This window comes from Sesamum indicum, linkage group LG4 (genome assembly GCF_026168435.1).
Source record: "Sesamum indicum cultivar Baizhima isolate 11 linkage group LG4, ASM2616843v1, whole genome shotgun sequence".
Classification (NCBI taxonomy): Eukaryota; Viridiplantae; Streptophyta; class Magnoliopsida; order Lamiales; family Pedaliaceae; genus Sesamum; species Sesamum indicum.
In genome coordinates this window covers 13,708,298-13,725,915 of record NC_142660.1, presented here as the reverse complement: position 1 = coordinate 13,725,915, position 17,618 = coordinate 13,708,298, and the positions used below count along the sequence as shown (strand labels likewise).

The 17,618-nt window shown below is 33.8% G+C and overlaps 2 protein-coding genes across 3 annotated transcripts; both read left to right on the top strand.

Moving 5' to 3' along the window:
- The first annotated feature begins 1,005 nt into the window (after nucleotides 1-1,005).
- On the top strand, nucleotides 1,006-6,700 carry LOC105160592 (beta-fructofuranosidase, soluble isoenzyme I). Of its 2 annotated transcripts, XM_011078035.3 has the most exons (7): nucleotides 1,006-1,469; nucleotides 1,608-1,616; nucleotides 4,225-5,084; nucleotides 5,325-5,486; nucleotides 5,578-5,816; nucleotides 6,084-6,171; nucleotides 6,275-6,700. In XM_011078035.3, the coding sequence occupies exons 1-7, from the start codon at nucleotides 1,055-1,057 to the stop codon at nucleotides 6,473-6,475; spliced, it is 1,974 nt and encodes a 657-aa protein (XP_011076337.1). In that variant the 5' UTR covers nucleotides 1,006-1,054; the 3' UTR covers nucleotides 6,476-6,700. The 2 variants fall into 2 exon arrangements, with proteins under 2 accessions (XP_011076337.1, XP_088735819.1); XM_088879693.1 differs by lacking the exon at nucleotides 1,608-1,616.
- A 5,749-nt stretch (nucleotides 6,701-12,449) lies between these two features.
- On the top strand, nucleotides 12,450-16,822 carry LOC105160591 (monocopper oxidase-like protein SKU5). The gene is made up of 9 exons (XM_011078034.3): nucleotides 12,450-12,940; nucleotides 13,710-13,819; nucleotides 13,925-14,195; nucleotides 14,295-14,433; nucleotides 14,659-15,025; nucleotides 15,437-15,802; nucleotides 15,888-15,966; nucleotides 16,126-16,328; nucleotides 16,428-16,822. Exons 1-9 carry the CDS (start codon nucleotides 12,806-12,808, stop codon nucleotides 16,525-16,527), a joined length of 1,770 nt encoding a protein of 589 aa, XP_011076336.1. The 5' UTR covers nucleotides 12,450-12,805; the 3' UTR covers nucleotides 16,528-16,822.
- The last annotated feature ends 796 nt before the right edge of the window (nucleotides 16,823-17,618 follow it).

Below are 17,618 nucleotides of genomic sequence, written 5' to 3'. Positions count from 1 at the left end.
AAATAAATGACGCAGATTTTATACATGTAATCGAGTATAAGGTATGGTATCATTTTTAATTTTTAGTTTTTTTTAATTTACCAAAAATATTGAATAATTCGACGTTATCTATAGTATTAATTAAGAGGAATAGGTTTAGAAAAATTAATTTGGTAAGCAATAAATAAATAAATAGATAAAAATACCCTTATTCTTTTCTTCGGAAGTCTATCCAATAGACCTACAAATGTAATTTCAATTAGAAGCTAATTTCTACCAACGTATATAATTCTATTAATTACAATTTTTTAGTTATTTCTACATAATTTTAAGGATAGATTTGATATAATTATATGTGAATCCCATGTAATTTGAAAAATTACATCTAATACCCTTAATATCTGTTTTTGTCTAACAAATAAATCATACATTAGTCAAAATTCATTAAATTTACTGATATTAACAAAAAAGTTGAATAAAATGATTGACGTATTACTATTCTTGCAGGTCAAATATTTTTTCTTTTAAAATCAAATTATCCTATTTGTTAGACTGAAACTAAAATCAAGAATGTTAAATGTAATTTATCAAATCATAAAAGGTCAATGTGTAATTAAACTAAACTCTAGGGGTGGAAGGTGGAACTATCCCTAATTTTATTATTGAATCTATTAAGAAAACATATTTTGCTTATTAATTTTTCTTTTATGAATATATGATTATAATCAAAAACATAAAAATATTATTATTTTTTATTTACACACGCATCATCGTATTAATTGCTCTAATTAATCCAAATCACTTGATAAAGAAAAATGGACAAATCTCCGGTCATTTTTATTGCAGACGTGTCTGTATCTCCTACCGATCCTTTCTAATATAAAATTAAAATTAAAAAATAATTCATTATAGCAATAATAATATTATTTATAACTCACGATTTATTTATGTAAACAGAAAATTCCAAGTCACACACACACTTATCCAATCATGTGCTTCTGCTACTATATATATATACATCAAACTGAACTTGCATTGAACTCCCTCCAACCACCACCACCACCACCACCACCTGATGGCGACCGCCTCCTCCGCCTCACCACCGCATGACCTCGAAAGCGCCACCTCCTACTCCCCCATCCCCGGCGACCCTCCAGCGGAGGCGCAGCCAAGGACCAAGAAGCTCCTCGCCACCATTTTGTTTACATGTTTCTTTCTGCTGTCCTTGATTCTTCTGATCATCAAGCAAGAACCCGACCCTCAACCTAAACTCAATGAAGACAGCTATCAAAGCCCTTCAACTCCCACTTATTCTTTCTCTCCGGCGAGACCTCTGGCTGAGCCGCCGTCAAGAGGGGTGGAGCAAGGGGTGTCGGAGAAGGCTTTCCGGCGAGTCAGTGGCGGGAATTTAAGCTTCGCTTGGACCAATGTCATGCTGTCGTGGCAGAAGACGGCTTACCATTTTCAACCTGAGAAGAATTGGATGAACGGTAAATATCGAAAATTACTTTTTAATTAATTTTCTTGTAATTATATATATATATATCCACGTAAAATATTTCTGATTTTTTTTTTCTGGGTCTTATTACATTGATGTCTGGGGCTGACCGGCTGGTTTTGCTGAACAGATCCTGATGGTAAGTGGTTCAAATCTCAACTCATTTTCGTGTTTAATTTTCTTGAAAATGGGGTAATATTAATTAATTAATTAATTACAGCAAGTCAAACATCCATTTCCTGAAACTGCTAAAAGATATATGTGTAGTAAAAGCGCATATGAGAAATTTCCAGGTTTTTCCATTATGCTATTTTATTTTTAATTTAATAAAACAGTAGAAGTATATATATATATATATATGTATATAGAGAGAGAGTATACGTATACATATAGAGAGAGAGGGGGGTTTTCATTGCAATTTTGGTTATGTAATTAGAAGTATTTGGCATTTTAATTTTTTAAAAAATAAAACTTGTGATTTGGTCTTTTAATTTTGTAAATTTCACAATTTGAGAATATATTTTAGCAAAAATTCTAAATCTCTCTGAAATTAGCTGGTGTACGTCATCTACCAATTTAAATTTGAGGATACATATATATATATATGACTTATAAGTATTCTTTCCAGCAAAATACATCCTTTAAATTGCAAAATTTATAAAAATAATGGATTAAATTGAAATTTCATGTTTTTTAAGCATAAAAACACTAAACACTTATGATTACGTGATCAAAATTACGGTAAAAATTATATATATATATATATATAATATGCAGCAAGTCATATTTGAGAGCAATAATTGGAGCTATAATTATTAGTGATGGAGCAATGATATAAGGGGCCAAGATTATTGGGAGGTATAGATGAGATCCACGTTAGAGTTATCCACTCCATCGCCCATTCCCCTCGTGCCTCTGTCAAATCTTGTCTCTCCATCATTCATCAATCTGCTTCTTGGAATTTCAATTGGTCCAACTTTGATTTTTAACTATTAGATTATCATATAGTAATATTTAAACTAAAATTGGAATATTTTTATACATGGTATTTTACTTGATTAACTATTTAATTATATATGAATTGTGGTAATTTATGTATCATATTTGCTGAAACATTACACGTAAAATTTTGGAGTTATCATTGATAACTAGTGTTCAATTATAAAAGAAGTTCCAAGACATAAAAATTTGCACTTTTATTTTTTCCGGACAACGTTTCATGTTTCCTGATCAGTTGAAAATATTTAATGTGATTTATGACAAATTTCAAATAAAAATTTTGTATAATTTTGTGCTATAACCATTAAAGTAGTTTTAGTTGAAATGCTGAAATGTCAAGATAGAATTATAATTACAACTACACCATTGAAAAAAAAGGTTTCAGCCCGCCTTTCTAGAAGTAACGAAATTATTCGGCACACATGATTAGAGGAGAAAATGTCATAATTAGTACTCTCAGAACGAACGATCATGATTAAGGTAATGTTTAATTAAAATTATCATTAACTATATATATGTTTTATTTATAATTGAATATCATAGCTATATGGACAAATATTCACATAAAGAACACTGAACATTCTTAATTTCAGACATTAGTTTAATGAGGTTGGCGGCGATCGAGACAATGGTAATGTTTGATTGATTTGAACACAGGACTAGTAAAAAAATTGGCAGAAGTGTCTTTATGTTGAATGTGAGATTAGGTACGGCAGGAATGGAATTACGTGTTTGATTTGATGTTGGTCTGTTGATTTCTGTATAATCATCTTCACTTAGCGTCTTTGACCTGCACGTTATTTGTCCCTTCAATTTGATTAGGTGAATCTAAACTGTGGCCTTGACATAATTTTAACAACACTCTGGATCTTTTATTACACATTGTTGTTACAACAATGAGTGTTTGATACGTGGTGTTATATTTTTTAAATTAAAAATATAATTAAATTGAAATTAAAATGGTATGCAATACACACGTGGATATAGCGTGTGTGATAAGAATGTCTGATTTTGTACTTCTTGAGGGAGTTATTTATGTGGAAATTAAGTTCGCTTTCTAGACACGAACTTTTTTGTCTTGGAATTTGTTAGGTAAATTTAAATTATTGAGGACATATGAAGAACTTGGATTTGAGGGAATGATTTAAATTAAATATTTCAAATGTTAAAAAATATAATTCAAAATGAAAATTTAATGCTTCAGATCCTTTATAGCATGAAATAATCCAAACAAGTTGGATGGATTAATATTATGGATTTGATCTCTAAATCCATTAAATGGAACACAATATAAGAGAATTATATTATATCTGGAACATGATATGATATTTTCAAATGGATGTTCATCTATTTGAAATTGTAATTTGAATTTGATTCGATATAGAATTTCACAATATTGATCACACTAAAAGTGATAGTTGAGGATGTTGGTTCAACTGCTAGGAACATACTACTTTCTATTAGAATGTTGTGTTCGATTTTTCTAATGATGTAAGGACTGTATTGATAAAGACTATGTAAGTATCCTTGTAAGTGATATATAATGTCCTATCTAGTAGGTGTGACGAGAAGTGAACCCATTAAGTTTATTTTATTTTTAATAAAAAAATGAAGTTTTGAGTTAGCATTTTGATCACCACATGAACCCTTAGATGTGTAGCAATCATGACAAGATGTGTTAGCAGATTTTCATGTGAATGAAAATGACAAATACCAAATGTAACAAATTGTGCATGTCTAAAAATCAGGTCCATTATACTACAATGGATGGTACCACTTGTTCTATCAATACAATCCAGATTCAGCTGTTTGGGGCAATATTACATGGGGCCATGCTGTATCAAGGGACCTGATCCACTGGCTCCACCTCCCCTACGCCATGGTGCCTGATCAATGGTATGATATCAATGGAGTGTGGACCGGGTCCGCGACAATCCTCCCTGATGGTCGGATCATTATGTTGTACACCGGAGACACCTACGATGTTGTGCAGGTGCAGTGTCTAGCATACCCCGCCAACTTATCGGATCCCCTCCTTCTTGAATGGGTCAAGGACCCGAATAACCCGGTCTTGGTACCTCCACCCGGCATTGGCCTTAAGGACTTCAGGGACCCGACGACCGCTTGGCTGAGTCCAGATGGTGACAAATGGCGTATAACAATTGGTTCGAAGGTCGACAAAACGGGTATATCACTTGTTTACGAAACCAAGGACTTTATAAAGTATGAGTTGTTGGACGGGTACTTGCATCAAGTCCCGGGTACGGGTATGTGGGAGTGTATTGACTTTTATCCGGTTTCTTTGACGGAGGAAAATGGGCTGGACACTTCTGCAAATGGGCCGGGTATTAAGCATGTCTTGAAAGCAAGTTTAGACGATGATAAGAACGATTATTATGCTCTTGGAACCTATGACCCGATCAAGAACAAGTGGACCCCTGATGACCCGGATTTGGATGTGGGAATCGGGTTGAGGTATGATTATGGAAAATACTATGCATCAAAGACATTTTATGACCAGAATAAGCAAAGGAGAATCTTGTGGGGTTGGATTAGAGAAACTGATGCTGAAGAACTTGATCTCTTGAAAGGATGGGCTTGTGTTCAGGTACAATTCATCCCTACTCATTTTTCCTTTTTGCCCCTCAACTTTTTGATAATTCAACCTTTTGATTGTAATATCTCAAGATTGACGAGCCTCACGACCTACTAAGATATCTGTCCCTGTATAATATGGACAAGGCAAAAAGCTTGGTGTTCAAAGATTTAGTACTTGCATGAATATTTTTTGGTAAGACTGATCATCTCTGCATAGCATTAATTAATCATAGTGACCGCTTTCACACAGTCTATACCTAGGACAGTCGTGTTCGACCAAAAGACAGGCAGCAACATACTTCAATGGCCAGTCGAGGAAGTCGAGAGCTTGAGATCAGACAGTTTTGAGTTTAATGATGTGAGGCTTGGACCAGGATCAGTTGTACCACTAGCGGTCGACTCAGCATCAGAGGTTTGTCTAATGGTCCAAAAATGTACATGATCAGAGTTTTGCTTTCTTAACCATTTGGATTCATAGAGGAGCTGTTTTGAGTGTGTTGCAGCTAGACATAGTTGCCTCATTCGAAGTTCATAAAGAGACAGTTGATGAGGCGACTGCTGAGGCAGATACCGGTTACGACTGTCCTACCAGTGGTGGTGCTGCTAATAGGGGAATCTTAGGACCGTTCGGCATTGTTGTTCTTGCCGACGACACGCTGTCTGAGCTTACTCCCATCTACTTCTACATTGCAAAAGGGACTAATGGCAAGGCCGTCACTCATTTTTGTGCCGATGAGTTGAGGTTAATTTCTTTCATTTGCTCAGTATTTAGTATAATCAGTGCTACACTCATTAATAATCATTAATTATCTATAACCGGTATCGGTGTAATCAACCCTTCTTACATTTTCTTTACATCTAAACTGGCAATCCCAATTCCCATGTTTGAATTGTTGTTCCAACTTCCGAGGCTTGTCAATCATGGTTGCATCAGCAACCAGTGTTCTTGTCTATATGAAACTTGTGACCAAAAATCATTTGTAACAACATGTACATTGGATCATTGTAGGTCGTCCAAAGCTGCCGATGTTGACAAAATAGTTTACGGCAGCAAAGTCCCCCTGCTGCAACATGAAAAGCTATCTATCAGATCACTGGTACGTCTCCTTCTATTCCTCCGAAAACCACCTCGACATTACATGCATCATCAAGTTGTTCACCTTAATCACTACGATACATAAGTAAACGTAAGATTTTCAGGTCGATCACTCCATCGTCGAGAGCTTTGCTCAAGGAGGAAGAACAGTAATCACGTCACGAGTTTACCCCACGAAGGCCATCGGCCGTGCAGCACGAGTGTTCTTGTTCAACAACGCCACGGGACTCAGTGTGACTGCTTCGGTCAAGATATGGAAAATGGACTCTGCCGATATCCGACCCTTCCCCTTTGATCAGCTGTGATGAACTCCAATTTTCGGATATGATTCCTTCATTCTTGGCATCAAATTGTTGCATATTTAAGGCCCACTACGAGCGTTCATTTGTTTTATTTTTATTATTCGAGGGTTTATATATAATATAGTTGAGCTGTAATAAAAGTTTTGGCGAACCCTTCAGATGAGATGAGGTTGTGGTGTAGTAACTTTGTACATGTTCTTGAAATAAAATTACCTTAATTTGGTAGAATTTTTGTTTTAAAGAGGTAACATCTTTCCCTGAATTACGGATGAGTGCTTCGTGTTATGATTAAAAGAAGTGGAAAATGTTGTATTTAAGTCTTTGTGTTGCCGGACCCAAGAAAGATCCATATCTTTACCAAAAAAGAAAAAAAGAAAAAATCTAAAAGGAAAGGAGAACAATGTGTGGGAATGGGATTCTTTTCTTTCAAATTAAGTTGCAATATCAAGATATGTTAGAAGCTATGATGCATGAATACAAATAAAACACAAATATGAAAAACTTTTAAAAATTTAAGCTACGATATTATTTTTGATCTCATAACTTAGACATTATCTACTTTTGATTTTAATAATTATAAAAATATGACTTTAAGAATAATATAATATATTTTGTCCCACCTATAGTTTAATTGTTAAATAATTGACGGGAATGACCATGTGAGACTCACATGACTGTTACGTGCGCGTTTTAGAAGGAAAAGATGCACGTGCCTCTCACAGAAATTTATCATTTTTGTCCCATAACGTAGTATTTGTTGACTTTTGATCCCAATAATTACGATATTCTCACTTTAAGAATAATAACTTGGAATATTTGTCACTTTTCGTCTTATTATTGAATATTTGATGGAGTGACCGCGTGATACTCACATGGCCATTAAGTTGGGACGTATTAGAGAAAATTCTGACATATAAGAGACATATGCTTTGTATTTAGAGGATTTGTAACTACAACTTTTGACAAGAAAAGAGAAATAACAAAATTAGAGTTGTCATCCTTTAAATTCTTTCAAACTCGAAAAAAAGTTGAGATTTTTAGACTAAAAATATGATTCCCACAAATAATTAAATTATTGCAAAACCAAGTACTACATATTACCATGGTAAGAAAGTTAAAATTTGAGAGCATTGGATCCACAAAAATCAAATTCTTGTTTCTTGAGCAACAAAATCCGAAAATTCAGAGGGTGGGTGGGTGGCGTTATGACCGTTAAAACTCGTAAATTAGTTAGCATGAGTGTGTGTCTGCCCAATTGCTTTTCTCTTTATTGAGATGACAAAAATAATGTATTAACTTGAATTCTTCTTTTTCTGCCACAATTTTCGATTGGTTGTCTGTTTTTGAGATTTGATTATTGTTTCCGAGGATTTCTGTCTCCGCTCTGTTTTTTGTCTTTTTAAGCAATATTAATAATTAATAAATCAAAAGGAAAAGGAATCCCAGATTGCAAATCCTCCTCTATACATTCCTTTTGTTCGAACACGTCACTGTTTCACTGAGGTTGTGATTGGATTTGGATGGATGTAGTTATTTTTCTCTTTTTCTTTTCTTTTTTTAATAATTATATCATTCTTTTTTAAAATTTAATTTTTTAATCAAAATTCACATAATTCACTTACAATAATAATATAAAATATGGAATAAAAAATTATATTCCCCTCCAATTGATTTATTCAAACTTATTACATGTTAAATAAATCTTTTCTGATCAAACTACTCTTATACATCTTCACACGCACTATTATATTTGAGGAATTACATTTAACCCTTATGAGGATAGTTTGATCAGAAAAGGTCTGTTTGGCCTGCAATAAATCAGTGGTAAGTCAATCAGAAATAAATATGAATTTTGATTCAATTTTTTACTAATATAATCAAATTCTATAAATCGTCTGATCAATATACGTCATTATCAGCATCAATATTAAGTATTTGTGACTAACCAAGAACTCCTGTTACAGACTTACAGTAAACCAATAACTACTATTAAAATAGACTAATTAATATCCCCACATATTAATGGGACTCGAACATATCATAAGGTTTCAACTTCGCAGATTAAGTTAGACATCGTTGACAGATATAATCTTTTATTGAAAATTTATTTTGGCAAAAAATTAAAAAAAAATTACAAAATATATATAAATTTTGAAAATAGAGAGATGAGGAAGCAAAGCATGAAATTACTTGGAAAGTACTTCAATGTTTTAATTTTCCGCATCTTTTCACATTCATCTTCATCGGCTTTCACAACTCCACATTACACACAAATTGCTGCTCCGTCAAGGAACCTTTTCAAAATTCAACTTCTAATTACTCTTTTTTCCTTTCTAATTTCTTTTTTTTTGTTAATTATATAATAATATTTCAAATTAGACGCGCGAAAAGCAGCGTTTCAAGCTCGCCTATATATATTAAACGACAAAAAATTATTTATAAACATTAATCGAATTTATAAACAAGCTCCCAACTATAATTAATATGGAACTTGTGCAAACATCAAAATCAAATAGTGAGAAACTAATGATTGTTTTACATGTGTGAGATGATGATATGATTACACCTACTAATGTTTGTTAAATGACATTTCATTCAATTCTAAATCACGGCTATAATCACGTCCCCATTCTAATTATATTCACCCATTTAAATTTTATTTGTTTTCACCAAAATCCATGTGATCTTTTGTTTATTGGTGGGTATTTTTTCTGTTATTATTTATTTATTCATTTCTTTCTTTCTTTTTTTCCCGGGCATGATGATGTCCGAAAATTTGACTACTTTATCTCATCATTTTGTCTAAATATTGGGAGTTGGGTAGCGACCTACCTACATTGTACATTGTTTGGTCACATATGATAATGTTTATTATTTTTTTTTTATTTTTTATGTTTTAATTTAATAATTCACAAATTCATGTGAATTATGCTGTCAATATGAATAGCATGGAATCACCCCTCTCCCTAAATATAGAAACGAGTGTAAAACGTAACAACAAATGAAGTATGAGGTACTTTGATGTTGTCAAAGCATGCTTAGGAATATGATGAACGGTTCTCCTTGCACCTGACTGATTAAATGAGATGACTTACAACACAAACAGTCAACACACTCGACGTTATTAGAAAAATTGAGAGGTGCATCATCTAAAAAGTCCCGATAGTCGAGTTAGGGCTAAACTCGAGAGAACGTAATTGATGAAATTGAAATGAGTTTTAAACAACAACCAGACTTGTGATTGATGTATTTAAAGATAAAGCATCTTAATTAAATGTATTGAGGTTTATCCAACGCTATAATCTAATGAAATCATAATAATAATAATAATAATAATAATTATATTATTATTAAATAAATTATCATATCTTCATTAATAGAAAATATTTCCATCAATGTTTAATTATTTTAAAAGATGCAATTTATTCTCTGTATTTTTTTTTATTCTGTATGGATTTATTATATTAATACAGTATACTCACTCGTGCTTTTTAAAAGAAAAAGAAAGAGAAATGAAAGGAAAAAAAACTAAATATATTGGGGAATACGGCATTATTCAATTAAGTATAAGATTAAGACCTCACAATTATAAAATTGTGAGTCTGATCCTATAAATATGAATGTATGCCTCTTTTTATAATAGTCTGTTGTCTATTTGTCTCGTTCAAACGTATTAATCTATTTAAATTATTAATATATTAAATTAATATTTTATATTTAAATATATTAAATAATATAATAAATAGGTGTTTAATAAAAAAAAATAGACATACAAGCTTGGCGTTTAGGGAGGCAAGGGAAGTAGAGGAATTAAATGTCAACTGTGGGAAATTGGTGGGTGGGGACATAGCAAATATGGAAGTGGATAACCTTTCCTGGAGTTATGTGGGCCCGCATAACGAGAAGTGGGGCCCACGGAATTCCAAATGTGAAAGCGTTGCAGAAATTCTGGACGTTAAATGGGCGGGAGGGGGGACTGGCTACAGCCGGTTGCCTTTTCCAATTAAAATAATAATTAAAAAAAGTACATCTCTCTTAATTACTTTTTAAGTTTTGCATTTAAGATATAGAAACGTATCTCTCGAGTTTGATTAAAAATAACCGAATCAAGAATTTTATGCTACTCCAATATTGCAATTTCTTCAAATATTTTAGAAATCTATCTCTTTTTTTATTAGGAGATTTAGCAATCAATAATATAGAATTTCGGTAATCTTAAGTGAGATCTATAATATTATTTAAGTTGAACATTGATGAATTTAATACTTTCTTTAACTATAAATTTACTAAATCATGAATACCTTTTTTTTGTGTATAAGAAAATGTCTATTTTGAGTATAGTTTTGCATAATACAAAGAAAAATATTAATGGTGTGTTGACATTTTCATTATTTTTATTGTATGAAATATACTAGTGAAATAAAGATATCATAATTGTTTTTTATATTACCTTCATTTTTTTTTTATAATATTTCAAGCGTACACATCAGACAAGAACGTATTTAAACATGATATTTTTTAAAAATAGGTGCAACAATAATGTCGATACAAGAATTTGTATGCACACAATGAACACTTACTCATATTCCCAAGAAGATGTGCAAGGGTGGGATGATTCATATAAGAGACAATATGTTGCACTGCTAAGAAAAATTGCACCCACATTTTTGGACCAGCCTGCAATCCTATACTCTCATGTAGTAAGTAGTTGTCTTGGGTAAGACAAAACCAATTGCCTGTACATGATCCTCACACGCCTGAGTGAACTATCTCTTGTTAGCATGCATCTAATCACCAAGACTTGGCTTGCCTTCCGATTGTGTATGTGGACTGTTAGGCCCATCTCGTACGTATTGTTTATGGTCTGCTGAGGAATTTCGCACATTTATACTGTCTGCAAGTATCGTCTACCTCACATTGGCCCCAACATCATCCATGTGTGCACATCATGTGCATACATCTATTTTTTCCTATAATATCTTGAACATTTACATACAATGTTGTCGAGACAATAACTAACAGTTCCCACACAATGGCAAAAATTGATAAATGACGCCCATCTTGCACCTAAGACTTGCATGTCCACCCATTGTGAAATTATGTAATGCATAGTCGTATGACGTATCTCAATCAGTCGATATTTCTGAATTACTATGTTAAATACTACTTACAGCTTTGGTAATGATACTTAACACTCCATCACACAATGTAAAACCCAATATTGCCGAAGCGCACAAGCCTACCGCACCAAACATGATGACATCTCAAGGCAGGTAACATAGGGCCTATGCGAAAATTTGGTCCCTAATGGCTAATACCATCATATTTATAGAAAGAAACAATTCATTTTGAAAATGATGTAATGATTTTGATAATCCTGTGAGTAAGCAATTCAAAATAAAATTAAGAGGGTATTTGGTCAAGTTTATAAAAATTTTAAAATATTTTATGAAATGTTTGAAAGTTTATAAAATATTGGAACAATATTAATTTGATAAATTGTTTTAGATAAAAGTTTACGAAATAAAAAAGATATTATGAGATTATAATTCTTTTAATTTTTTAAAAGTTCTAATTTAATCTTTAAGCCTTTACAAACTTCTTCACTCACCATATTACATAATTATCATTAGCTTAGTAACATTTTACAAGTTCAACAGTTATTTTTTTTTATCAGATATTCTAAAAAAAGATAAAAACATTGCGAAAATATTTAAAACGTCAAATAAAATATAAATACTTATAAAATATTTAAATGAATTTAATAAAATCTCTCTAAGTCATTTTTCGCGGAATTGAATCCTTTAATTAAGTGGTTTTATGGTAATTAGTTTCTTTTTTTTTGGTAATTGTTTATGGTAGTTAGTTACATTATGCAAAGATTCATTTCTGACAAAAAGCTCAACCGGCTCAACAAGTAACCGGTAAAGTAACGCACATCACGCCACACATTTCCATAACAGAGTGTAGAGAAGTTCAAAAAGGCAGCAATGCATTTAGGGCGAAACTGAAAACAGAGCACAGCGCAGAGCAGAGCCGCTTGTATCCTCTCCTCATTTCCTTGCTTTCAGAGGAGGTTGAAACACGCTTTCTGCACTCTCCGTGCGTGTGTCTGCGCTTCTCTGTGTGTGTGTGTGTGCGCGCGCGTGAGTGAGGGCTTTGCAGAAACTATTTGGTGTTTGTCATGTGAAAAAAGCAGAGGAGGACCCTTTTGAGAGTTGGGTGTTTTGAGAAACTATACAGAATCGTTTCCCGAGATCTTGTTTGTCGAAACTCAAAAAAAGGCAAGCCTCGGCTGGGAATAACAAGTTCTTGCTCTCGAAGTACTCAGTAATGGGGGCGTTTTGTTTGTTGAATTGGATATGCATTGGTTTGGTTGTGGGAGTGTGTTTGGCGGCGGACCCGTTTGCCTACTTTGACATGGAGCTTTCTTACATTACTGCTTCTCCTCTTGGTGTTCCTCAACAGGTGAGAGGATTTAGTTTTTTCATTTTTGTATTTGGTATTGTGGAGTAGAGTTTAGAAAATTGGTGCATCTCTGTTTGTTCTGTTTTCTGTCTTGTTTATTTGTTCTGAATGAACGGTGCGTAGAGATGTGAATGGAATTAAGACGGGTTCGGGTTTTTGGTGAAGTTATGAATTCCCATTTCTGGATTCTCTACTCTCTCTCTCTCGTGGTAACTTGCTTTCCAGGGACTTGTATTTAAATCTCTGTAGTTGCTGGATATGTTTACTGACACGAGTTTTGAGTATAAACGTTAGCAGCATTTGGTTTCCCTTTGCATTTTCTTATGCCTTTACCGATTTCCTTTCGCCGGTTATGTCTCTCGTTTGGTAGTACATAAAAGTAGACGATGACCTAATTGAAAAGATGTTGAGGGACCACATTTGAATATGACAAGAATTTGTGTAATTCAAGTAATGGCTCAGCATGCACTGTAATGCATCTTTCCTTTTTAGGAGTTTTTAGTTGGGTCTTAATTTGCAAAAGATTTGTCAACTCGCAATGCAAATTTTGGATTTTCATTCTTCTTTGTCTCTTTTGTCCGTTTCAGTTTCCTTTTGCTACTTTTCATTTTCTTGTTCGGCCTGCAATTTGTCATTTATCCTGTTTCCCTAACGTGAAGAACTAGTTCATAACAAACTTTGTTAAAGGTGAACGTGTTGTTCTCTGACTCTATTTTATTTTATTTTTGCAGAAAATGATAAATTTTGTACTATTGCTTGCATTTTGCAGGTTATAGCAGTCAATGGGAAATTCCCAGGTCCCGTTATTAACGTAACAACTAATTACAATGTTGTGGTAAATGTCAAGAATAAGTTGGATGAAGATCTCCTAATGACATGGTATGCACTATTAGATTGAAGAAAAGTTTCTCCCGCTCAGATTTGGATGTTTTTTTTGTTATTTAATGCTTTTGAAGGATGTGATTGTTGTTGTTTTGGTGGTAGGTCTGGAATCCAGATGCGACGGTCGTCATGGCAAGATGGGGTTTTGGGTACAAATTGCCCCATACCCCCAAAATGGAACTGGACCTACCAATTTCAAGTCAAGGATCAAATTGGTAGCTTCTTTTACTACCCTTCACTGAACATGCAGAGGGCGTCTGGTGGATTTGGTCCTTTCGTTGTAATGAATCGCAAGATTATTTCTCTACCTTTTGATACTCCTGATGGGGAGATAGTAATCATGATTGGTGATTGGTATACTCGCAACCATACGGTAGGCAATCATATTGTGGCCTGTTTTTCTTGGTAATACCAATTCTGAACATGTTCACAGAGTGCAATATAATTTAATCATTGTTCAACAAAATTTTAGGCACTAAGAAAGGCCCTTGACAATGGAAAAGAGTTGGGAATGCCGGATGGAGTGCTTATTAATGGAAAGGGACCATACAGATACAACACCACACTTGTTCCTGATGGCATTGAGCATGAGACCATTAATGTTCATCCTGGTAAGTTTTGAGATAGGGTCTGCTAATTCAATAACCTGGATCTTCAGAATTTCACAGAAGAAGTTAACTGTCTATTTATTTCAGTCTTGGAAACCTATCTCATATTATCTTTTCATTTCTTGTTTACCCAAAAGAAAATGTAAAAGCTACTCTGTAACCTTTGATTTATTCTACTCTTTAATGTTAGGTTCCTGTGTGTTTGAAAAAATTTGTGAAAAATTTCAGGCAAAACTTACCGAATTCGGGTGCATAACGTTGGAGTCTCCACTTGTTTGAATTTTCGAATTCAGAGCCATAATCTGCTTTTGGCAGAAACAGAGGGTTATTATACATCTCAACAGAACTATACTAGCTTGGATATCCATGTTGGGCAGTCTTACTCATTTCTCGTTACCATGGATCAGAATGCGAGCAGTGATTATTATATTGTCGCAAGTGCTAGGTTCGTGAACCAATCTCACTGGCAGAGAGTTACTGGTGTTGCAATATTGCACTATTCCAACTCAAAAGGAAAGGCTGCTGGTCCACTTCCGGACCCTCCAAATGATGCTTATGACACATCATATTCATTAAACCAGGCCATGTCCATCAGGTTTGTGTAGTTGTCTATGTTATAGACTTACTGTGAGCTACTTATTGAGCTGGGATTCCATAAACCCAACTGTTGAAATTTATCGAGATACTTGATGTTGTAAGTAAAAGATCTTTATCTTCAAAACTTCTTTAATTCAAGTGTAGGGTACTAAGAGCACCATTTCTCTTATGGATGTGAGAAGATTATTACAGCTAAAATATGAGATATTATCATGCTAACAAGAAAAATAGTTTTTTTCTGTTGGTGATGGATTGGAAAATTTTGATTTGTAAGTTAATAAATTTAGATCTAGTTCAAACCATTGTAATTTTTATTCTTGTCCTCCTTTTGCAATTACCGAGTAATAGTTTGTTATTTGGATTTCTTTCTGAACTTGATGTTATGCAAGTGTCTTTTCGCATTGATCAGGCAAAATGTGAGTGCAAGTGGAGCTCGTCCAAATCCACAAGGTTCCTTCCATTATGGTTCAATAAACGTCACTGATGTTTATGTGCTCAAAAGTCTGCCGCCAGTGAGGATTAATGGAAAGTTGCGAGCTACATATAATGGGATTTCCTTTGTGAATCCTGATACACCAGTAAGGCTTGCAGATGTATACAGAGTGAAGGGTGCTTATAAGCTTGATTTTCCAAGTAAGCCCCTTGACAGGTCACCCAGAGTGGACAGATCCATCATCAATGCTACATATAAGGGATTCATAGAAATAATACTGCAGAACAATGACACCATTGTGCAAACATTTCACCTGGATGGTTATTCATTCTTTGTTGTCGGGTATATTCTAAATCTAAAGTCTCATCCATACTTGCTTGTGGATCTGCGTTTGGGATCCAATTATGCTAAGGGTAATGATCTGCAGGATGGGCTATGGTGAATGGACTGAAAACAACAGAGGTTCATACAATAAGTGGGATGCAATATCTCGTTCTACCGTTCAGGTAAAATTTACGTGGTCTTTTTGTAGTTCTTGATATTGTCTCATTCGTTCTTTTCATCAACTAACAAGAAGATTAGACCTCGTTCTGCAATTTTGCTGATTTTGGTCCTAATCACAATTCTTATTGACTTCACAAAACATATTTCCTTTTGATGCACAGGTTTTTGCTGGAGGATGGACTGCTGTTTATGTATCTCTTGACAATGTTGGCGTCTGGAATCTTAGAACAGAGAACCTCGACAGATGGTATCTTGGACAGGAAACTTACATGAGAATTATCAATCCGGAAGATCATAACAACAAAACAGAATTGCCTGTGCCAGACAATGCTCTCTATTGCGGTGCCCTGAGCCGCATGCAAAAGTATTAAAGAACTTCACACGCACAAAACAACACATACACAGAATCCATTAAGCTCTCTGATATAATACCAACTTACTGACTTGCCATTCTTATTTGCAGGCCTCAGAAGATTTCCTCGGAATCAACTGTACTTGCATGCTCAAAGCTCTTTATCATTCTGATAGCAGTATTCTCTACAATGATCACTGGTTTGAGTTAGGCTTTCTTTCTGGTTTCTTCTGTAAGTATGGGAACTGGAAGCAATCAATTTCTTTGTGTTGTCAGAATGTTGGATTGAACTGGTTCAAGATTTTTATTTCTTTTCTTTCGACATTTTCGTTTAACTCGGTTGACTAGGATTTAGCAACAAGCAACAAATTGTTCAAATCATATCATAGAGCATGTCTTTTTAAGAGTTGGGAGTCTAGGCGATTGTGTTGTCGGGGAAAGTATCATTCTTTATGTATCCAAACAGTACAACTTTAATACCATTTCCCCCCAGTTTCAGGTGACAATCATCTTGGCCTTTTTTCATGGTTTCTTGTTTACCTTTGTTCTCCCTTTGCAATTTCTTGACGAGTTTTGTTTGCACTTGTTGTTCACAACTATGTTATCAAGCCCCACCCCCACGCTAGGGGACTAGGATTCACGGTAGGAATGGACTTCTTGTTCAATTTTGTTTCCACCACAAAGTTGTACAACTGAGCTATGTATCAGAAATTCTTCAAGTATTTTCATTTGGCAAAACTGGTGTTATACTCCCATTCCACCTAAAAATATTAAATGGTTAGAAAGTAGAATTTATTTATATTAATATTTTAATGCATTTTTCCACGTACAAATCCAACACGTGAGACCTTACGACAAAAATATTCAAATTACAGAATTTTTATGTGATCGAATTCTAATATTATATTAAGTGACCACATCATTATAAATTTAAACCGTTGAAAACTTATTTAAAATTAACATTTTAAGAAGAGCATGTGAAAAGAAGGTGGTATCTTGAAAAATTTTAATTCAAGTCGAGTTTGGTTGGATTTGAATCTATTATATGATAAGTGTAATACATTTGTTTATTGATATACAGTTCAAAAAATATAATCAATTATATAATAAATATATTACACTTATTTTATAATTAATTTAATTAGATTGAATTTGGTTTGCTTACGAATTTTGGATGGTATATCTTTATATATCATTGTGTTTTGGTATTAGGTTGAGTCAAAGGGATAAGGATGAGTCATGAGGCAGGGAGGGACATAAATCAGTGCTGTCTCCCTTATGGCAACCCCACTGCCCGCCGAA